This window comes from Hipposideros armiger, unplaced genomic scaffold (genome assembly GCF_001890085.2).
Source record: "Hipposideros armiger isolate ML-2016 unplaced genomic scaffold, ASM189008v1 scaffold_21, whole genome shotgun sequence".
Classification (NCBI taxonomy): Eukaryota; Metazoa; Chordata; class Mammalia; order Chiroptera; family Hipposideridae; genus Hipposideros; species Hipposideros armiger.
In genome coordinates, this window is record NW_017731371.1 from 4,552,405 (window position 1) to 4,575,662 (window position 23,258).

At 44.4% G+C, this 23,258-nt stretch overlaps 1 protein-coding gene across 4 annotated transcripts in view; it reads right to left on the reverse strand.

The window, feature by feature from the left end:
* Nucleotides 1-244: 244 nt before the first annotated feature.
* MARCHF3 (membrane associated ring-CH-type finger 3) overlaps nucleotides 245-23,258 on the reverse strand; it is a 172,384-nt gene continuing 149,370 nt past the window's right edge. For all 4 annotated transcript variants that reach the window (XM_019635417.1, XM_019635414.1, XM_019635415.1 and 1 more), the window contains 2 exons: nucleotides 7,451-7,660; nucleotides 245-1,207 (listed from right to left, as the gene is read on the reverse strand). In XM_019635417.1, the coding sequence (XP_019490962.1) occupies nucleotides 1,049-1,207; nucleotides 7,451-7,660 (369 nt within the window). In that variant the 3' untranslated portion in view covers nucleotides 245-1,048. The remainder of the gene's footprint in view (nucleotides 1,208-7,450; nucleotides 7,661-23,258) is intronic.

Consider the following 23,258-nt stretch of genomic DNA (forward strand, 5'->3'; position numbering starts at 1 on the left):
ACATTTACCTGTCACACTAGAAATTCAATAGGGCGATGGGAATGCTAATTGATATGCAAAACAGGTCCAGGGTTCCTAGAAATGTCTAACGATCCTCCAAGTCACTGCGAATGCAGAATGAAGACATGCTCTAAATGAGATGGAGCAACGACACCAACCTTTTCCCTTGTTTTCTTTTTAAAACCTACTTTGGGAAACTTCACAGGTTTATGATTTAAAAAAAAGAGTATTGCAATCAGTGGGGTTTGTCTTTCACACACTGGATATTTATTATTAGAAAATAGCTTCTATCAGCTGTCAGTACCAAACAAGTTGAAAGGAGCGTGCTTCTCACCATATATTTTTTTTCTCCTTAATGAAATTTAAATAAACAGCTCACTGTGGGGAGAGTTGCCATACCTTTTTTTTCCCCTTTAAAATCTGAATCATTAAATGACATTTAGTACAAAACATCCTTCAAATATGACTTGTCCTGCAGCTGTTATGCTGTCCCTGGAGTAAGGGACATGAAAGAGATGAAAAAGACCACTCAAGCTATCAAATGACCCCAAAGAATCTACAGTAGAAACCAGAAACAAATAAAATAACCCAAACAAAATCCATCCAAACCAAGAAACCAGTTTTAACATTGGCTTTTCGATTTTGATTATTATCTAAGTTTTATATATATATATATATATATATATATATATATATTTGACACAGTAATAAAAAAGGAAGAATTGAATTGCATCGTTGGCAGGACAACCTTCCTCATATGTTAAAGAGGTGTTCAGAAAATTCCATAGAGTATCTGCTAAATGAACATGTTTGGCAGCTTAGCAAATATCATATGATTGCAGCATCCATGATTTGAAGTTCAATAGCTTTTGCTTTCTCCTGGCAGAGTTCATTGCTCAGGGTGATGAGCTGACGCGGCTCTGGATAGTTTCAGACCCACGGGCTTAAGGAAAGGTTTGGGGGTGGCTCAGTGCATGGCCCCAGTGCAGAAACTTCCAAACCTAAACAACGAATCAACCAACCAACCAACCAACCAACCACACAGATGTCAAACAATGGTCTCCTTTGAGTTCCTCTTGACAGAATGGAGGCCCAGCAAGGACTGCTGGTTAGAAGGTATGTTGACAGACTTTGGAATGAGGAGAATCACCCTTTGATTGGTCCGACGCCATTCGTTGTACAATCGACAGTGGTACCTAAATGACACCTGGGGTTAGGAGAGGAAAAATAAGGTTTCAGGTAAGCGGAAGCCAATAATCAATCCAAGAAACAAACATGTCATTTCAAACAGCTCCAGACAGCTGGGAGCCACAGAGCGGGGCTGGGACCCTGGCTAAGGCTGCACAGCAAGCAGCTGAGTGCCGGGAGTCGGGGCACCAGGCAAGGAGCACCCGTGTGTGGACACATGGGCAGGGCTCCCAGAGAGCTTCCTTCCATCCTCCTCATAGCGGGTAAAATGCGGGTATCAGAGGAAATGAAGTTCCTCCTGAGTTAGGGTTTATTTTGGGGATAGTGGTGTTTAGGCCCCAAACCATCAGTGACGAAGGTTGGCTGGAGGCAGCGGGTGGAGCGGGTACAGCACCAGCCCTGGCCCAGCTGTGGGACTGGGCCATGTGCCTTTCCAGTTCCTCTCTGTTGAATGAGAGGGATGCGAGGGCTCCCTGTACCCTTCTGCAGGTTGGACACTGCAAGGACCTCTTTCGCGTTGACTACGATAGGAAGGCACCCTTCGTACTGAGCTGTGGACAACCTGCTCGACTGTGCTGGCTGTCCCTGACGGACGATCCCCAATTGCCTCCAGCTCTAGCATGCTGGGGCTCCCGGGGGGAAGCTCTGGCATGGGCACCGACTCCCTGTGCCCAGTCTTCCCTGAGCCACAGTGCCTCGTGCCCACGTCAGCATGGCACCAAGTGCCCTGTACATCAGTGTGCTTGTTTCTCTGTCTCCTGGCACTGAAGTTTCCTGAGAGCAGGGCTTGTGCTGTAGTCACCTTTGCATACCCTGCACCTATCACAGGGTCTGGAACTGGGAAGTCGCTCAGTAGTTTGTTGAGTGAAGGGATGAGTGAAAAACTAGACTGTGCTTTCCATTTGTAACACTGCCTCAGACTTAAGCCTCTCTTGTAAGATACATGACAATATGAGTGGCAAACTCATGGTTGTGACACAACTGTGCCCTCAAAGTGCTTGCTTCTTATGTAAATATACTGGACTGTGTGGTTTGTTTTGGAGAAGGCTGGCATAAAGCATTGAAGGGCTGCTCAGGAAATTCAGAGTTTCATCTGTGCTTCTGAAGATGTGCAAACTGCCTTGGAAAATGAGGGTGGGATCCAATTTGAGTGCATCCAGATGACCAGGTAAGTGCTTGGAAGGAAGATGTCAAATTATCCATGGACTTCGTGTGACAAATTATCCGGATATGGGCTGTTTAGCCCCCTGGGGCGGGTGCCTTGTGTCGACCCCAGTACAGGTCCATGGTGGTCAGAGAGTGGGCTGACCCGATGGTTTGAGCTCAGCGTTTCTAGAAGTAGGGGAGTCAGGCCCTTGATCAGCAAGGGCTTGTTAGTCTTCATGGCAGGATCATGAAATTCAAGGCCACTCACTCAAATTTCTGAAGCTAGAAAGCAAATGCCACAGGCTGAGTGCCAGAGAGATTTGGGTATGAAAATATAAGCTTTCAAACTCACACAGATGTGCTTTTCTCCAAAAGGCCCTGAACATGCCGAAGTGAATCAGGGTTTTTTCTTTCTGTCTTTTAAGCTTGATTCTCTTCTGTCTATTCTGTCCTGCTGCTGCTTGGTGCTAGTCATGAAAGTGAGAGGGGCAGGTTGGAAGGCCTGCTGTTCGGGCTGAAGGTAGGGAGGAGGTAGAGCACAGACAAGTACTAATGAAGGGCTTTGGCAGCACGAGAAGCCTGGAATCTGGAAACAGTACAGGAGAGCTGGATTTCAAATCAGGAGTCCCTTCTTCCATGCTGTTAACAAGCCGCTCTGCTAGGCACTAGTAAGCAGAGAGGTGGCTGTGGGTGCAGGCGGGTGGCCCCTTCTACAGCGCAGGGAGTGGGCCTCGGGCTCTGGGCCAGCCCCATGGAGCCTGACTCCCCACCCTCCGCTTAGGGGCTCTGTGACTTTGGGAGGGTTGTTTGCGGCCTCCAAGTTTTAGTTCACTAGCTTGTAAAATGTGAATAATGATATCTGAGATAATGCATAACAAGCCCTTAGTACAGTGCCTCACATACACGTTAGTGTTCTTGGCCCGTGTTAAATATGGGAAAGATGACAGTTCTGTGATATTCCTTCTTCAATACAGGAAACTGGTGGGGAGTAGGGGTGGGGCGGGGAGAAGTTTGGCTTTTTTCTTTAAAGCCTTGCTCAGAATTCTGGGCTCAGCCCAGACCTAAGGAATCAGAGTGTGCATTTTAACAAGATCCCCAGGTGATGGCACGTACATTCCAGCCTGAGAAGCACTGCTTCAAGGAACCCAGGGAGTCAGCGACTTAGTAGGTCTCCTGGTTTCTTGACAGGAAATACAAAAATCAGCCCACTTGTTCCGACAAACAAATGCGATCTTATTATGCATTAATCTGTCTTAACTGCTGTTAACGACCACAGTTCACAGATCCAATCAATGAGAAAAAAGCATCATATGACGAGGACTCTGTATCAGAGAAAACAGAGGAAGTTGGGCCCAGAGCAGAAGGCATCACGTGTGCGATTGCCCTGGGTTAATGCTGGCTCCCATCTCTAGGAGCTCCAAGACACCCCTCCCCGCAATGGAATAGAACAGGGAAGAAAGGTTTGATTTAGAGGAATAAAGAGGCAGTGAGGGAAAAATGAGCATAAACCAAAAAGAAGCTACAGTGTGGTAACGCTGGGGACTTTGTTGAGGTATTTCTGAAATTCCGGAGGTTTTAAGGAGCGAGGAGCCACAGCAGCGGCTCGGGGCCACTATTGAAATGAAACTACCCCTCATGGGATGGGTTTCTTTAAGCACATTCATCTCTTCATCCAGAGGCTTTTCACCTCCTATAACGGCCAAGGTGTGCGTACAAAGAGTTGTGGTCACGCGCGTGGAACAAGGGGAGGCAGGGAGGTGACCAGCTGTGGCCCAAGGTTTGGTGTAGCGTCGCCGCAGGCTTTGGGAAATCTTCTCGTTACATATTTTTATTCTGCCATTTCTCTCGGGAGGTTATGGTGCCACCGAGTGAAGCATATTGATGGGGCCAGGGCTTTTTAAGTTCCCTTCCCAGCAAGGGGCCCAGCTCTCTGATCTCCAGGTGCGAGGAGAGAGCCGCTGTGCAGGCAGGAATACATCAGCCGCGGGCGGAGAAACGCCAAGCCAGTGTCACAGCGAACTGCCTCAGGCTGCCGCGGACTGTTCCCCAGCGAACCTTGTGGGGACAGTGTTCGATTGGAGGTTTTCCCCTTTGCAACGAGAATTGACATCATTAACCCATGGGACTGAGGGTCAGCGGGAGGATTCCGATAGTTCATGTCATTCTGTGACTGGACCGACGTTTCTGTTCTGGGCACTGGTTGCACCAGTCCCCAACGGCACGGAAGGGCTGCCGCGGCCACTGCGCTGTGCTGCCTCCATTCCTGCACCTCCAAACTGGGCTAATATGAACTCCCCTTGGACAATTTCTTACCACTTAATGTGGCTTCAGTTCTCACCTATCTTTCTTGGTGTCTCCGTGGACTTCAAACGGTTTGTGCCATAAACAGTGACGTTCCTGGGGGCGCCCCTCTCCTGAGCTCTGAGCGTGGAGATGGCGGAGCCGAGGCCTCCTGGGTCCCAGATGCTTGTGTTTCCACACGGCCGGTTCCTCAGGCAGAGCTCCCTGAGTTTGTGTCAAGCCCGGGGCCCTCGTGGCCCAGGGAGCGGGCAAGGAACTCAAAGGCAGTGCTAGGCTAGGCGCGCAGGTGCGCAGGCCCCTCTTCGTGGCGCCCAGCAAGGCCCTTGCAGGAAGGCTCCTTCCTCTGAGGAGCGGGGCTGGGACTGACACTGTGTTTGTTTATCTAAGACATTTCCACAGCATATTCTCCTTAAGCTTGACAGCTTGTTTACAGTGGGTTTCTGCTGGAGGGCAGTTTCCAAGTGCTGTCAGCTTCTGAATTACGGCTCTTGCCAGGGCAGCTCAGTGCAGCATTTATCTGGGAAAGACTTAGTCTAGATTCAGTAACCTATTGCTGAGCTGACGGCGGCCGCAGCATGTTTTTCATACCAGTCAAAGGGCAGAAATGCCTGTCTTCCTCTCCAGATGCTTTGCATTTTATTGAGGGCTGGGGGTGCTGAGGGAGTTGGGGGGCAGGGAAGCCACAGGAACAAAATCAAGGTGCCTATTGCCAGGTGCTCTGATGATATATGTCCCCTTGTTATCCTACCTAATCCTCATAATAGCCCATTGACCCAGGGGTCTTCAAGCATTTCCTCCATTTTTTTTTTTTTTTTTTGCATAAGGGGAAGGATGATCAGAGAGGTTAAGTACCCTGTTTAAAGCTACACAGCTATTGGGATGCTAAATCTTGGATTTAAACACAAGGCCTTTGATTCTAAATGCATGCACTTTTTACCGTGCAGTCCTGCCTCTTGGAAACTTTCTATTGTAGAATGAAGTATATTATCACTCTCCTGAAAGAGACCACTCCAGGAACCCTTCCTACCCAAACCTTCCTTTCACCTAGAATGGGAGATACAACAGGGTCACATCACTTTTCTCTAGGTAAATTTTTTTCTTTCTTTTCTTCCTTTCTTCCTTCTGCCCCTCCCTTTTTTCTTCCTTGTTAGGTAAGTGCATGCTTTATAAAGTGGGTTTTGAAGAAGGCCTTCAGTTGGTTTGAAAGCCCAGCATTCAGATCTATACTTTCACCTTAGGAACTCTTCTAAGAAAACCACAGACAAGTAAACCTCTAAACATGGGAAAAAATTATTTTCCAGAGTAGTTTCTCCTGCAGTCTTTCATTTAAATCTGATAACACCAGGGGAAGTTGGCAGGATGGGTATTACTACCATTCCCACTTTATAGATGGTAACATTGAGGCTCAGGGTGGTGAAATGACGTTAGATGGTGTTAGCTAGACTATTTAGCTTCTTATTTCGAACTCTCTTCCCATCACAATGACCTTGTGACTTCTGAGTCAGTTTCATTGCTTGATTCGCAATGAATCAGGATACATTTTGGAAGCACAGACTTTTAAAGGAGGCAATAATAGTTTTTTTGCTTTGGGGCTTCATCAGATTGGGAGCAGAATGCCTACATTAACCAGGGGACTCAGAAAAAGTCAGAATCATCAGATCACTCCCTATTTACCAAGGCTCGTCGGGCCCCTCTTACTGAGGCTGAAACGTCTCCCTCACTGGCCATCTGAGCGCTCCACCGTCTGAGCGCTGTCACCTGGGGCGCGGGGTGGGGGGGTGTACAAGAGCGGAATGAGCAGGGGTCGTGGTCAGTGTGGTAGGAACGGCTGCTGGTGGGACGGGCTTGGGAAGAACTGTGAGCAATGGAAGCTTCCACATGCTGACGCTGGGCTATGGGATCTGGGAACGGTACACTTTAGACAGGAAATACATATTGAATAACAATGGAACGTGCTCAGATTAGAAACCAGCAGGCACAGAAGAGGAATGCCAGGAAGCAGGGGCCCGGTTTCTGAAAATATTCTAGATAGTGATGTCCTTCCCTGCACGTCCCAGGGGGAAAGCACAGAGAGCAAATGCTGCCAACGGGTGCCAGAGCAATCAGCCCACTTCATGAGTTAAAAGAATGAAAAGACAGAGATGTTTAAAAATTCTTTCTCATATACAGCAGGAACACTTATTGGGAAATGGCTTTTCTTTGGTGGTGGCTTCTTGGCTGGATAAATGAGTGTTTTTATGGGCAGCAGAGTCAATATCCCAACACACAGAATAATCACCAGGCAAAGGGCAGCTCCACGCCCAACAAAGACTTTGGGCCGCATCAGGATGTGAGAAGGAAACAGCCAGGAGGAGGGGTTGTGGTCTGTGCAGGCAGCGACAGCAGCAGCGGCCAGCTGCCCCACTCACAACGCACCACAATCCCAGCAGAAACACGGAGCATACACAGGAGAGGAACACGCCCTGCCTCCTAGCAGATGGGGCCCAGACCACCAGGGGAGGGAGACGTCCAGGGCGGTGTCTGTGACTGATGGGCTCTCAGAAGTAGGGGCGTTTTCTTTACTTGATCTGCAAATCACTCACACAGAAACACAGACACACAAACAGACACACACACACACACACACACACACACACACACACACACACACACACACACACAGACTCACTCACTTCCATGTAGTAACAAACCAATCACACACTTGAGCCAGCATGTGAAGGTCTGTCTTCACCTGGGCAGGTGAGACATGCTACAGACAAGAAGGAAGGCTGTGCCAGCGGCGGGCCTGACCCCCTGGGCCGCGGGCCATACTTACTAGTGTCCAAAAGAGGTAAATAGTGAAGAGTGCGACAGTGAGTGCGATGAGCCCGACGGCCTCGAGCCGGCTACTAAAGTGCAGGTGGTCCACGGCGCCGCGCAGGCAGAGCCAGCCCGAGATGGTGGCCAGGGGCGTTATGAACAAGAAGCACACCATGTCTCCAAACAGAGTCCGCTTCTCATGCTGGGGGCCTGGGTTTCTGAGCCACTGCCGGGGACAGGGAGAGAGGAAGACAAGGACAAGGTTAACGGCCCGTGGGCGCTGCAGACACGCTCCTCTGAAGTGGTCTTTGTCTCCAGAACCTGGAAAAAGGCACTTCCGACCTGCTCTGAGATCACAGGAGACATTAAGGGCTCATGTCCGTGACCCGCCCCCTGAGTTATAGTGATTTATGATGATATACTATGACAATAGCGATGATGATAATGATGATGATGATAATAACGTGTCCTGGCTGTAGATGGCCTGCTGTTTTTGAAAACAGTTCAGTGGTTAGTATGAATCACAATGACTGTGTGGAAGGCAGAGAGGGTGTTACTTTTGAAGATAACAGGTGAGATGTAACAAGTGCTGTCATGTGGCCAAAGCCTTCTGGGGTCTGGGCCCTGGGAATGTGTGCAGGGAAGGCTTAACTCAGCAGGCCTGGCTTGCTCAAACCCTGCCCAGTCCCAAGAAAGACCTGTTTTCAGGGCTGGCTCCTCAGCCCTGGGTGATAAGGGTGTTTTGTATGCCTGAGACATTGGGCCACAGGGCACCAGTGTCACCAGATAGATTACACCAACAACGTGATGGATGCTAAAGGCCTATGTTTGCCCTGGGGGGCGAGTCTGAGCAGCTGAGGTTAGTAATGCAGGCCCTGTGTGCCTGTGTGACTGACCCCAATAAACACCGCAGACGCCAAGGCTCAGGTGAGCTCCCCTGGTTGATAACACGTTGTATGTGTTGTCACAATTTGTTGCTGAGAAATTAGGCACACCTATGTGACACTGCTGGGCGGGGACACCTGGGAGCTTGTGCCTGGTTTCTCCTAGACTTTGCCCCATGCACCTCTTCCCTCTGCGGATTTTAACGGGTCTCCTTTTGCTGTGATAAACCCTAAGCGTGAGTGTAAGAGCTTTTCTGAGTCCTGTGAATCCTTCTAGTGAATCACTGAGCCTGAGTGTGGTTTGGGGACCCTCAGACAGAGTGAGGCTCACCTGACTCCATGAACTCAGTAATGCCCCCTCCCTCATATTTTAGGACCCTGAACGTCAGCCTGTCCTTGACATTTTAACTCTACTGCCGTCTTGACTGACCCAACCCCCAAAAGGAAGGGAAAACTTGCTTGTTTAAGGACTGGAGTTGAGAACTCCTACAGGACAAGGGTGTTCTCCTCTCACTCGGGGGAACTGCTGAATGCCTGCTGAGATGTCTTCCCTAATCCATTCTAGGAATAGTCATGCTTACACATCGGTGTCGGTAGGTACTGGTAATGAGACCTGGTGGCTTCAGATTAGTATTGAAACATGTCTCCAAATAATATGACATTCCCATCTCACTAGCCCACGTCGTAATGACAGTGGCCACGGAGTCCAGAGACTGGAGTGGGGTCGAACACAGGGGATGGGATGGGGTGGGGGTGGGGAAGACACTGACTGACTGTCTTCCATCTCATCCTACCAGCAAATAAGGAGAACTCGCGGTGGCAGGGACTGACCCCCAAATGGGAGCAGACATCCCAGTGGCCAGGGCCGCAGTTCCCACAAAACCACTGGCGGGAGGGAAAGGACCATGACAGAGGAGACGAGTGGGTTGAGTGGGGCTGACTGGAGAGAGAGGAATGTCATGCTCAAGGGTGAAAGGAATAGACCAAAGAGTTGCAAAGAGGGCACTCGAGCTGAGGAAAGAGGAGTGTAAGGGCCAGCAGAAGATTCAAGGAGTGAGCAGAAGAGAAGGAAGCTGAAAAAGGCACAGAAGAACATTTTCTGGGAAGTGCCCTTCCTCGAATGTTTGCCTGAGGCAAATATTAAATGACCTGGAATGCCCAGCATAGCACTTTCCAGCGACAACCCGCCCTAAAAATGGGCTGAGATGCTGAAAGAATTCAGCCTCAGCTCAAAAATGAACATGAATAAATATTTAAAAATAGATAATGGCGAATTGACTTGTCTGTGAATATAAATATAGCATTATAAAAATTTAATATAAACACCAAAATGATCAAGTGCAAACGGCATTAACCCTGCCATGTGCTGTCACGCTACTTCATATGTCACAGCAGTTTCAAGTTCAAAGAACTTTCATTAATTAACTTTTTTTTGCTTAAACACGAGGAATATCATTATAAAATGGAGAGTAGAAATCAGGCATTATTATCCCAATTTTACCGAGGCTCAGCCAGGTGAACTGATTGTTCCAGATGATTCAGAGGTTGACCTGAGAAGAGGACCGGGATCGTTCCACTCTCATCAGTAAAATATTTGAAAATGTAAAATTGTAATACATTCAGAAATCTAGACAATTAACCATGGTGCCCAAATGGCAGCAGCCTGGCTCTCTGTGCAGTTTAGGTTTTCCCTAGAAGCAGATCTGAAAGCCTACTTTTCCTGTTGGAACATAGTAGGTTCTCAATAAACAGGTGACAGAAAAGCTGACCTCACTGGCTAAGACTTCCTCCAATTTCTTTGGCTTGGGAATTCTGAATACATGTTATTAAAACTAATTTATTACTTTACTTATCTATGTGGGCCTTGGCAACACCCAGTGAAATAACTCAGGTATGGAAGGAGGTAATTATGAATCACTACTTATCTCTGTTTGATGTAAAAGAAATTGGACAGGCAAACCAGAAATTACTATTGCTTGTTTCCAGTTTCCCGTTTTCTAATTATTTTTTGATCTTTTATATTCTTGAGAAGTTTCCAGGCCATTTTATATGTCCATGATCACCCAACTAAGGTTCCACACCTCATTAACACTACATGTATTTTTTGGCTTAGCTTACTTTCTGTTGTTTGTTGCTGGGTCATGTTTAGGTATGATGTTCTTGTTTTTCCCCCTTATGACTAAACTCCCACTTAAGTTTTAAAATTTTTTCAATTACAGCTGACATTCAATATTATTTTATATTAATTTCAGGTGCACAGCATAGTGGTTAGACATTTATATGACTTAAGAAGTGATGCCCCTGACTAGTCTAGTACCCACCTGGCACTATACATAGTTATTAGCATATTATTGACTATATCCCTTATGCTATGCCCTACATCTCCATAACTACTCTGTAACTACCAATTTGTACTTCTTAATCTCTTTCCCTTTTTTTTCACCCCTACCGTCAACCCCCTCCCATCTAGCAACCATCAAAATGTTTTCTGTATCTATCAGTTTGTTTATTTATTTTCTTATTTAAAGTCCACATATAAGCAAAATCACATTGCATCTGTCTTTCTCTGTCTAACACAACACTCAGCACAGATCCATACCCTCCAGGTCCATCCATGCTGCTGCAGACGGCAAGAACCCATTCCCTTTCCTGGCCAAAATATTCCATTGTATATATGCACCACCTCCTCTTTCTCCATTCTTCCATCGACAGACACCCAGGCTGCCTCCACATCTTGGCCATTGTGAACAATGCTGCAGAGAACATACGGATACATATGTCCCCTGAAGCAGTGTTTCGGGTTTCTTCGGATAAATACCCAGAAGTGGGATTACTGGCTCCTTCTTTTTTTTTTTTTTAATTTTTTATTTTATTGGAGAACAGTGTGTTTTTTTCAGGACCCATCAGCTCCAAGTCAAGTAGTTGTTTCATTCTAGTTTTGGAGGGCACAACTCAGTGGCCCATGTGGGGATCGAACCAGTAACCTTGGTGTTATGAGCACTGTGCTTTAACCAACTAAGCTAACCGGCCACCCCCTGGCTCCTTCTTTTTTAAAGTCTATTTTGTCTGGTATAAATATTGCTAACCCAACTTTTTTTGTTTTTGTTTATTTCCATTTTTATTAATTTTTTTTTCATCCCTTACTTTCCGTCTGTGCGTGTCTTTCAATCTGAAGTGAGTCTCTTGTAGACAGTGTACGTAAGGCTTTGTTTTCTTAACCATTCAGCCCTCCTGTGGCTTTTGATTGGAACATTTAATCCATTTACATTGAAAGTAATTGTTGATAGATATGTAGTTATTACCATTTTATTATTCATAATTTTAATTTTATTTTTCCATCTTATAGACGTCTCTCTAAGATTCCTTGTAATACTGGTTTGGTGGTGATGAACTCCTTTAGCTTTTTCTTGTCTGGGAAGTTCTTGATCTGTCTTTCGATTTTAAATGATAGCCTTGCGGGTAGAGTAGTCTTGGTTGTAGGTCCTTGCTTTTCATCACATTGAATATTTTGTGCCACTTCCTTCTGGCCTGCAAAGTTTCTGTTGAGAAATCAGCTGACAATCTTACGGGAGCTCCCTTATAAGTTACTAGTTGCCTTTCTCTCGTTGCTTTTATGAGTCTCTCTTTGTCTTTAACCTTTGCCATTCTAATTATAATGTGTCTTGGTGTGGGCCTGTTTGAATTCATCTTTTTTGGGACTCTGTGCTTTCTGGACTTCTATGTCTATTTCCTTCACCAGGTTAGGAAAGTTTTCAGTCATTATGTCTTTATATAGGTTCTCAATCCCTTGCTTTCTCTTTTCTCCTTCTGATATTCCTATGATAAAAATGTTGTTACGTTTGTTGTTGTCCCAGAGGTCCCTTAAACTATCCTCATTTTTAAAAAATTATTTTTCCTTTATGCTGTTCCGATTGGGTGTTTTCTGCTACCTTCCAAATCGCTGATTCGATCCTCTGCTTCTTTTATTCTGCTGGTGAGTCCTTCTACTGCATTCTTCATTTCAGTTATTGTATTCTTCACTCTGACTACTTTTTATGGTTTGTATGTCCTACTTTATGCTTACAACCTCTTTGTTGAAGTTCTCATTAAGTTCCTTGAGCATCCTTATAACCATTACTTTGAACCCTGTATTTGGTAGGTTGACTGTCTCCATTTCATTTAGTCCTTTTCTTGGAGTTTTCTCTTGTTCTTTGATTTGGGACGCATTTCTTTGTTTCCTCAGTTTGGCTGCCTCTCTGTGTTTGTTTCTATGTATTGAGTATATCTCCCAGTCTTGGCCAGGTGGCCTTATATAGTAGGTGGCCTGGCACAGTCTCCCTGATCACCTGTTCTGGGTGCTCCAGGAGCGTCCCTTGTGTGGGTTGTGTGTGCCCTCCTGTTATAGTTGAGCCTTGATTGCTATTGGCATGTCAGTAGGTGGGACTGATCCTCAGGCTGATTGGCTGTGGGGTTTGGCCACATCCACAGCCACAGACTGCTGTGCAGGGTGTTTACCTTACTGAGTGGGATTTGCCCTAGCAGGCTCTGGTGCCTGTTGAGACCACCCTTTGTGTGTGCCGCTTGTGGGACTAATTGGGTGGTGCTCTGCTGTTGTCTGAAGCCAACTTTCAAGTATGTTAGTTCTGGGGCCTCTTGGGAGGGGCTCCAGTGCAGGCCCAGGTCACCCACTGCTTGTTACTGGCCAGGGACTACCTGGTAGGAGCTATAAAGTGTAACGTGGTTGTTTGCTGCTTGTGCTAAACCTGGAGGTGTGTGGGAGAGGCCATGTTGTGAACCAAGGACCACAAAATCCAGGACCAGGCCTGGGGTACATCTGTAAAAAGCCAGGACATCCCAAGGTATGCTGCCATCTTCTGGCTCCCTTAAGGTTCAGCCACTGATAAATTCTTGTGTGGTACATGTTGGGTGAGACAGGGTCTCAGGAAGTCACCAGAGTGGGAAGAATTGTGGTCACCAGGTTAATGTAAATTCTGGTTTGGTGCCAGTGCTGATTCTGCAGCTACTCAGCTAAAGTCTCAGAGCACACCCAGGCCAGTTGTTGCCGGCCTGGGGCCCTTGGACTCTGATAGTTTTCCAAGAAAGAATGCAATGCAGGCGGGGCTAGCTGCTCACAGAGAAAGTGCCTTTGGTATTGGGGGAGTTGGGTGGGGTGGGGTCCAAGCTAAATCCACCAGACCAATTCAGGTTTAGACTGGGCCCTGTGGGGGAGGGCTCATTCCAATCACTAACTTGTTCTCGAACCATGAGATTGATCTACTCTTGGAAATTTGTACGAAAACCAAACAACCAACCAACCAACCAACCAACCAACCAACCAACCAACTAAACAAAACAGAAACCCCCGTGCATATCAGCATCCCAAGGCCTGAGACAGCAGGGGGAATTAAAGCTGCATTCTACTACCAGTGACATAGCATCGTTCACTGGCTGTGAATGTACATCTGAGGTAAGCCAGGCACTAGGGTTTACTTTCAAAGTGGGTTGACTGTGGGTTTGGATCTAATTACAGTGTCAATTTGCTAAATCCCTTCCTGGGTAGGAGTGAAGGGGGTGTGCTGCTCCAGGACATTAGATTCTGCCTCCCAGGCTCTGAATTAATCGGCTTAAATCCCCAAGGTAGACAGGACATCGAGCAGGTCAGTTTATACTAGAACCAGATTACACTCTGGTGGCTAATAGCTGTGATCGATTACAACCTTCTGCATGACTCTCCTTAATGAGAAACCATCACGAGAATGAAAGAAACTGATAGAAGGGATAACAACTGACAGAACCATAACAAATTTATGGAGCAGAAAAAAAAAAAAAGACGGCATAGTCTCACAGTGTTTACTCACTTGGGTTTATCTGCCTGAGTATCTCCTGTTAATCTGACACTTGGCAGAGTTATTAACTAAGCGATAGCCTTTCTTGGGATGGGTTTTATTTTCGAAGCCCAACACAACCAACACTAAATGGTCTTGCTTGCCTGGGGAGCCGCAGTGTGAAAGGGTCCTTTGCATGATTTAAAACTGAAGATGAAACCTGAAAACCATGCATTTCAGTTAACTTGAAGCACAGCAGAGAACAAAACCAAACACCTACCGGTGTTTAAATCCCTGAACTTCACATATTATCAGTGAATTTCCAGGACAGCTGAAGTCACACAGAAGGAAATTCTGACTCCAGGGAAGCTAAGGAGATGGTGCTCCAGGTAGTCATCAAGCCAGGCTTGCAGCAGTGCACCTCAAATGAAAACTGTACAGAGGGTTTGCCTGTGGCTCTACAATGTCAAATTTCAGCTTTGGCCTCTCTCCAAAGCCCCAGAAGTGAATATTTATCAGCCCACTCATCTCCCCGGAGATGACTAATAGACAACTCAAACTTACTCTGTCCAAACAGAACTCTTGATTTAGTACTTACCTTACAACCCCTCTCCCCACCACGTCTTCTCCGTATCAGTAAATGACAACATCATCCACCCAGTCACTCAGTCATCCTGTTTCCTTTCTATGTCTACCCCACACATCTAGCCCTTCAGTAAGTCCTACTGGCACTCCCTTTAACATACATTTGGAAACATGCACTTCTCTTCATATCCACTGCCACCACCCCTGGGCCACCCTCATCTGCTGCTTGGGAGGCAACAGCCTCCCTGCTTCCACTCTGGCCACCCAATGGTCCAGTTGCAAAACAACAGTCAGGATAACCTGGTAAAAATATACCTCAGATCATGTCGGTCCTTTGCTTAAAATTCTCCAGTGGTTACAATAAAGACTAAACGTTTTATCTGGGACTGCAAGACCTGCACTCATCCCTGCCTCTCTCTCTGACCACTTCTATTACCTCTTCCCCTCATTTCCAACCCTTACAAGTGGCTGCTCCCATATGGGGAACAGGCTTTGCCCATACTCTTGCATGGATGGCTCCTTCTCACCATTTAAGTCTCAGCTCAAATGGTGTCTTTTCGTTGAAAACACTCCTTGCACCTGTGAACATTACCTGTTCCACATTTTTCACAGAACGCATGACACTCTGAAATAATGCTATCTATTTATTTGCCTGTTTACTTATTTATTTTTTGCTCCCCACCTCAATGAGAGCTCCAGGATGCCAGTTCATTCTTGTATGCCTTGATGCAAGAATAGTGCTGGAACATAGCAGATGCTTAATGAAAATGAATGAATCAACATCTGAGGTGCTGGCAGCCCAAGTTCACTGCTTTCAGCCTTCTAGACTGGAGATAGCATTCCCTATGTATATTTTATTTTTTAGACTTCCAAGAAAAATATCTACATGCTGTTTTGTTGCTATAAGGTGAAAAACCTGCAGTTTCTGTTCAAGATTTCCCCCCCATGATGTAAATAACTGTGGAATACCATCTATTTTTCCACATATCATGAAATAGCATGAGAAATCCAATAAATTATTCAAGATCCTTTGTATTGTTTTAGTCACAATTACTGTCTTTTTTTCTAGGAGAAAACTACCTTGAAATATATGAGAAGAAGATAATACCAAACGTCCATTTAAAAATTATACAACTCTAGTTCAACCAAAAAATATGTACTGAGTGCCTATTAGGTGCCAGACAATTTTACTGAATTTAAAAACACCAGGTGGTGCTATTATTGCCATTTTGAATTAGGATATGAAGCCCTAGGGAGGTTAGGTCACTCGTTCAAGGTTACATGGTGGAGGAGCCAGTATTTGAAATCTCCAGCCTCCTGTGTTTTCAACTCTTTCCTTTTGCTTGCTTTAGCACTACAAAAATCTTGCTCCTGATTTCTGTTCACTCCTACCATGGAGAAGGCTGGAGAAGGAGCGCTGCGCATGGGATACAACATGGCCTTGGAAGTAGGAGACAAGACGCTGCCTCCAGTTGCCCCCTGCTCTTGGTTCCCCCAATGCTGTGTGAGTTTTATCAAGCTCTTTCACCTCTCTGGAGGAGTGAAAGCTGTGAGTCTCCCTCAAAGGAGCGAGGCAGGTTCAGTTTCGAGGGGAGCGGTGAAGGACCCTCTCTGGTTGTGTTAAGTTCCCACTGTTGTTCAAGACGTCAGGTTCTACTGAAGAGTGTAGAGAGCATCCTTCAGTTCAAGTCTTCGGAGCTCCAAAGCTGTGTCTCCCGCTGCTTACTAGGTCTCTCCGCATTTGTGTACTAAACACCTCAAATTTACAAGGTCCATGATGGAAGGCTGGATTCACTTCCGCCACCTCAACTCTGCCACAGATCGATTTTTCTCCCAGGTTGTCTGTCCCACACCAGTATGTGACAGCACCCAAACCATGTGGCTCTTGTAAACAACCTCGGTACCATCCGCAGTCTCCTTCCCCTCATTCCCCGGGCCCTTGTATCCAGTCTATCAGCAGGTCCTGTCGCTTCTTCCAGAATGCATCTTGAACATGTCCACATCTCGCTGTCTCTGTAGTGCCATTACTCTTCCTTATCTCTCACCTGAACCATGTGATAGCCTCCTCACTCCTGTATCCTGGTTACCCTAGACTGGGGGTCGGCAAACTTTTGAGATGGAAGAGCCGCCAGGGGTTAGCAAACTGCGGCTCGCGAGCCACATGTGGCTCTGAAATAAAATAGAAAATGAAAATAAAACTATCATAGTTTCATTTATAAAAATTTCTACAGGATATTATTCACATAATGGTGATTATGAAAAATATATTTATGGCTCTCGAATAATTTTTAAATTGTTGTGAGGGTCAGGATTAGCTCTTCCAGGCAAACTTTTGAGATGGAACGTACCCAAAGAGCCGCATGTGGTTCGCGAGCTGCAGTTTGCTGATCCCTACCCTAGAATCCACTTTTTCTAAAGCAGCAAAATCACACCACTTCTCTTGCTTAAAAGTCCCCAGTGGCTCTGTGTTGCACTTAGTCTTCCTAGGTTTGCTGTGGCCCACAAAGCCCATTGTGATGTAGCCCAGGTCCACAGACCCCAAGTGGGCCGAGGGTAGGATTCATGGGATCTGTGATATTTGGATGGGGAAAAAAAAATCACATCTTTATTTTCACAACCTTTAACTGAAATTTAACATTTCATTGAGTTATGCAGAAAATCTCAGTGATGGGAGCAGTACCTGTGACTTTGTCACCAATAGAAGTCACAAATATTTCCTATCACATTACAACTGCTGCAGTTATCTTGACTTATCACTACTTCATAGTTATCGGATCCGGCACAAAATGTTAAAGAAGCACTTACATTTTTATCACAACTTTGTCTTTTAAATATTTTAAATGCTAAATTACAATGTAGTTGGTTTTCATTGCATTTCTATGTATTTTACCTTATGCAATTGAAAACATGATGCTGAGAAGGGATCCACAGAGTTCAACAGACTGCCAAGGGGTCCACGATAGAGAAGTTTAAGCACTGGGCTCGAGCTCCTTGGATCTCTCAAATAATGCTCCTCAGCAGTGTTTTATCCTGTTTTGGAAAGCTGAACTACCTGCCTCAGAGCCTTTGCAGTAGCTGTTCTTTCTGCCCATGGCTGGGACATTCACATGGGCTGGGTCCCATCTCCACTCGAATGTCACCTCTTTAGGGAGGCCTTCACAAACCACCATGCATTTTCTTACCCCAGTCATTCTTTACCACTGCAACTTGTTTCTTCCTTTATAACTTTTATCACGATCAAAAATCATCTTTTTACTTATTTACTTGTTTATGCTGTGTCTTTCTCCTTAGCAGGTAAGCTCTATCAGCATACAACATTCTTCTGGCCTCTTCACAGTTATATCCCCATTTCCCAAAATATTTAATTTGTGCTTCATAAGTATTAGCTGAAGCAATATATAAAGACTTCCAAACCAGAGGATCGCTTTGGGTAGGAATCAGATGAGTTTAACTAAAATACATACATATACTGGAGATGCTAAAAAAATGTATATATAAGTGGACACTTTGGTCAATGTTGCTCAAGCAGTAGTTCGCCATAATCAGAAGTGTCTGGACGCTGATGGTAACCACTTTGAGCACCTCTTGTAATTGCAGAAGTCAAATGTGACTTGTATTCATCTTTTGTTATTGGTATATATTGCATATTACAATTTTAATACAGTTTTCCTTTCTTAAAATGTGTATACATTTTTTTTTGGCACCCTCTCTATATAAGACCACTCACTCTGACTCTTCTGATCAGATACAGCACAGTAATCTTTGCCACAGACACATGCTTAGCAGTTGCTCTGGCATTCACAGCTGTGATTTGGCTAAAGCATTAAGTCATATTCAAGGACACCCTGGAGATTTGTGACACTCCCTGGAGGACCGAGGCCAATAAGCCAATTAATGGGCTATAACACTCCATAAATACCATATTTGTTTCTAGGACATTATAATCTGGCTCAGGCATTATTTAAACAAATGCTACTCACACCCACACCAATGGTTTGAATTTTTCCAAAGATAAGATTAGCACAGCACCATTAGATGGCAAAATCATTTGATATATTCATTTGCAACTTCAGATAGAAGCAAAATGGGGATCATTTCTCTCTAATTATTTTAGATCATCACTGGGTAGATGTGATCACAGCCAAATGCAGACTGCTTATCTGCAATATGAGAAGATGCTGCAGAATTATGAAGCATATGTGATCAATGTAAAGCCAGACACCTAAGAAGCGGAGATAAATAACCAAGAGAGGATGGGGAGCAAGAAAACAGAAACTTCCAGGAGAAATTGATAAATAAGATGCGCAGTGCCAGAAATAGAAATGATTTACTCTGGGAGACAATGGATTCGTACTGTGTAGTCATTTATAAACAGGACACAAAGAGCAGCTCCCCATCCCCTGAGCCCTGCTTCATTTTGGCTTTTATGGGGTCCCTGGCCCTCCAGCTGGTCAAGTTGCTGGTGTCTAACACCCTCTCTGCTGTCTAACACCCTCTCTGCTGTCTAACACCCTCTCTGCTGGCCTGCTGTTGGAGCCCGGGTTTCGGAAGCTTTGAGCAAAAGGACGGGATCAGGGGTAAAAGGTGCCAGGACAGTGTAGCAAGTAAAAGCCCCAACTGGAACATCAGACGAAATACGAGAATATGATGAATAACATGCCTATGGATAATAAATCCCTATTTTGATCATCGAGGATGTTTAAAGGAATAGGGAGGGAGAAATCAAATTTAAAACCAGGTCCTCAAAATGGGACCACATTAAAAAATCTGTATTCCTCAGATGTAGTGAGAATGTGAGTATGAAAACTATCCAAGCAGAGTGTGGTGGAGGGATTTCAAAGAACTAACACACACTGTAAAACAGAGGGTGGAAGTAACATTCTCACCACGGCCACATGCTCCCAAAGCAAGCGATTAGAATGGGAACGCTGTGAGAAAGAGACGAATTTCTGCTAGATGGAAGGACTGTGAGAACAGAGGAAATTTTAGATTCACAGTCCCTGCAGTCCAATGTTTTGCTGCCAAAAAGGATCCCGGATATTTAGGAGAGCCTGGCTGACCTTGCTGACATTAGACACATCCTAGCAACGAAAGGATCTGGATTCTGTCAAGGCTCTGCTTGAGGTCATGGCTTAAGTCCACGAGCCGTAGTATTTGGTGGCATCTTGTTATTTTTGTTCAAAACTCCCCATCTTCAAATTTCAAAGGGAGCTCACCAACGTTCAAGTAATTTGGATCACACCACACACTCCATGCTCACACTGTCTAAGCTGTTCAGGATTTTCAAGATTTTCAAACATACCCTTCCTGAGCCTCCTCACATCTAAAGAGTCTCCCTCTTTTTGTCCAGGTCAACCCAGCCGTCTGTGCACACAGTGCTCTCCAGGACTTTTTGGATATCCTTCATTAGGTATGGAGCCCAGAGTATCAGAATACCAGGTAAAAATGTGCCATGTGTTATATGAGGAGAGGGCAACGTTTTCCATTTTGCCAGCATTACTTCTCTTGATTGTGTTCAATGTTTGTAGGCCATTTTGCTACAAATCGCACAGAGCTGCCTTCAGAGAAGACATTCTTAAGGGGTAGGGGCAATAGCTCAACAACATGGGTCATGACACCAAGGACTGGCATTTACCGAAGGGCAAGTGGGACGCCAGCTCTATGAACAGCTCTGTGGGAAAGCTCTGCTCCAACTGGAGACACACATACATTTTTAGCTTGAATGATCCTGAGACATGTGCCCCCTATGTGTCCCCAAGGCAGAATCAAGCCAACCATGGAAGAACCCTAGTTAATAACTAGCCCAGTCCTGCATATGTGCAAGCAAAATCGCTAGCTGTCCCTTCAAGACTAGCAAATCATATCCACTCTTGTGGCACCCACACAATTATAATGGGGTCTCCTCACAGAGAAGGAAATTTGCAGTGAATTGTTGAAAGTTTCCCTTACTTTTCATGCTTACAACATTTTAAGGGCACAGGAGACAGTTTTGGAAAATCTATGTGCTTCCTTGCAATTCACAGAACCATTTTCCTCGACCAGGGGTCCCTGACCTGGGGTGTAGGGCTTCAGAAAACCTGAGGCCCCTTTGAAACTGTATTTGAACACTGGGTGTCTGTATATTTCAGAGGATAGAGTACAAGCTCTTTTTTTCTTCTTCAATAATACTCTCTTAAAATTTGCATATATTTGATATATAGCATTGTATAAATTTAAGGTATACAATATATTAATTTGATACATTTAATATTATAGTATGATTGCCATTGTAGTGATATTTAGTACCTCTATCACATTACATAATTATGCTTTCTTTTAGTGATTGGGATAATTAAGCTCTAGTCTCTTAGCAGCTTTGAAAATAATTACAGTACAATATAGTGGTTTCTATTCATCATATGAGTTCAAGCTTTTGTCAGATTCTCAAATATACCTCAGGGGAAGAAGTACTGTTCTAGAGCATTTCTCTCAATTGTCTTAAAAAACTCCTTGGTCCAGGCCAACTTTCTGAGGTTTGATGAATTTAAGAATATGGGCAGTAGGATTTGATTGCCTTCTGAGAATCCATCATTTCTCCGTAGACCCTGGTTAAAAAACAATTAACCCAGGTCACAAAATGTGTTATTAAAAAATAATTATATGGTTGTGGGGCAACAGAATCAAGGAAGTAACCAAATTAAATTAATTGGATTAAAGGAAGAAAAGGACTCTCAAGATGGTAAAAATTCAGACAAAAAAAATCAATGTACAAATCATTACAATAAAAAAGTGAAAAACGAACAGGGTTTCATCCTACAAACTGTGATAGGGAAAAGGGGGGAAAAAAACACTGATATCTCTGTGTCAATTTCCTTACTTCTAAAATGAAAATGGCTATACCTACAAATGGCAAAACAGTAAAGTGCCTAGAACAGTGGCAGGGATTAAGGACTCAGTAAATGGTAACTAGTAGTAGCAGTATATTAAGGTAACTAGGATGTGGAGAAGGAATCAAAACTAAATAAAATTAAAGCAAGGACAGTTAAGATACATTTTTTATAAAATCTGAGACTACACCTTGCTAACTTTATGGTAAGTGAAGGAAGCCAGTTACAAAGGACCACATACTTACTGTAGAGTTCCACTTATAGGAAATGTCCAGAATTCGCAAATCTATATAGATATAGAATAGATTAGTGGTTGCTTAGGGCTGGGGCAAGGGGTTGGGGGTGGGAGGACTGGAGAGTGGAGTGTGTGAGGTTTCATTTTAAGGTGATAAAGATGTTCTAAAATTGACTTGTGAAAATTGACTTACTCACACTGTGAATAAACTAAGTGTCACTGAATTGTACCCTTCAAATGGGTGAACTGGATGGTATATAAATTGTATCTCAATAAACCTGTTTAAAAAATCTGAGACTGGAAAACCCCCTTGGTCAAAAATAAGTTGAAGTGCCTTGCAACTTTTCCTAAGAAAATCCCTCCATCTTGCATGAATTCTGGTTTGTAGATATTTCCTTTTGCCTTGCCACATCTTCATCTAATAGGGTTATTTTTCAGATTATGTATCTGTCAGGTAAGTCTTATCAACAGCTGAAAACATGTATATTTTGATGAATGAATGACTTTTGGATTTTGACATTAGAGTCATAGATTTTAAGCAGATGAGCCAGTGTTTAGAAAAACACTGGAGCCATTTTATTACTTCCATCTCTCATGCCTTTTCTCCCATCATCTATCAGCTTAATGCAAAGAGCAAGTCTTTGGAAGCAGACTTGCATTATTTTCCAAGATGGTGAATATTTTCCCTTCATCTCCCAGTTTTTGCATTTACTGATTCTTCCCAGATATAAGTCCTTAAATGCTTATAGATTTTATTTTAACTTCCTGCTGCTCTTACTTGCCAGCATTTCATATGTGCCCCATTAGCCATTTCCCTCAGAGCCTTAACAGATTTTGAACCTCACAATTTATTCCAACTTTCTGTTTCTAATAGCATTGCTGGAGGTAAAGCAGTGATAAAAATAATGTGTAGAAAATTCTTCATTTTCTTCTTTTAATCTGACTTCAATCTTCACAAACAAATCTTTACACATCTTCCTGAGTGGCACACCTAAAAATTAAACCTGGTTTTCTGTATCCTAAACTAAGAGCTTCAAAGCGTTTTTTTCCTCTTTCATGTTATACAAGCGCAAACATAATTTTCATCTCACATATCCATCACAGAGTACGTCTACCCCCTAACTCGGTAATAATGGATTGCGAAGAAACGGTTTTATCCCAGTCCATCCCACAGGGTCCCTATCTCTTCAAGAATGAAGGCAGGCAGTGATGAGGCACGGCATAGAAACACATTCAGTGAAAAATGGAGGAGGAGAGCAAAGCCACCAGACCCGACAGGAGTCTTTCTTATCTTTCCCCAAATCTGCTGCACCTGTCACAAAAGTGTGCACAGAATTGAGGCAATTAGACAAATAATTCAAGAGAAAAGCTAGTGTTTTCTTTCACGAGTTGTAAAATCAGTTTTATCAATCTGAATTACCCAGATGACAGTTTTGAAAGAAATTTACCT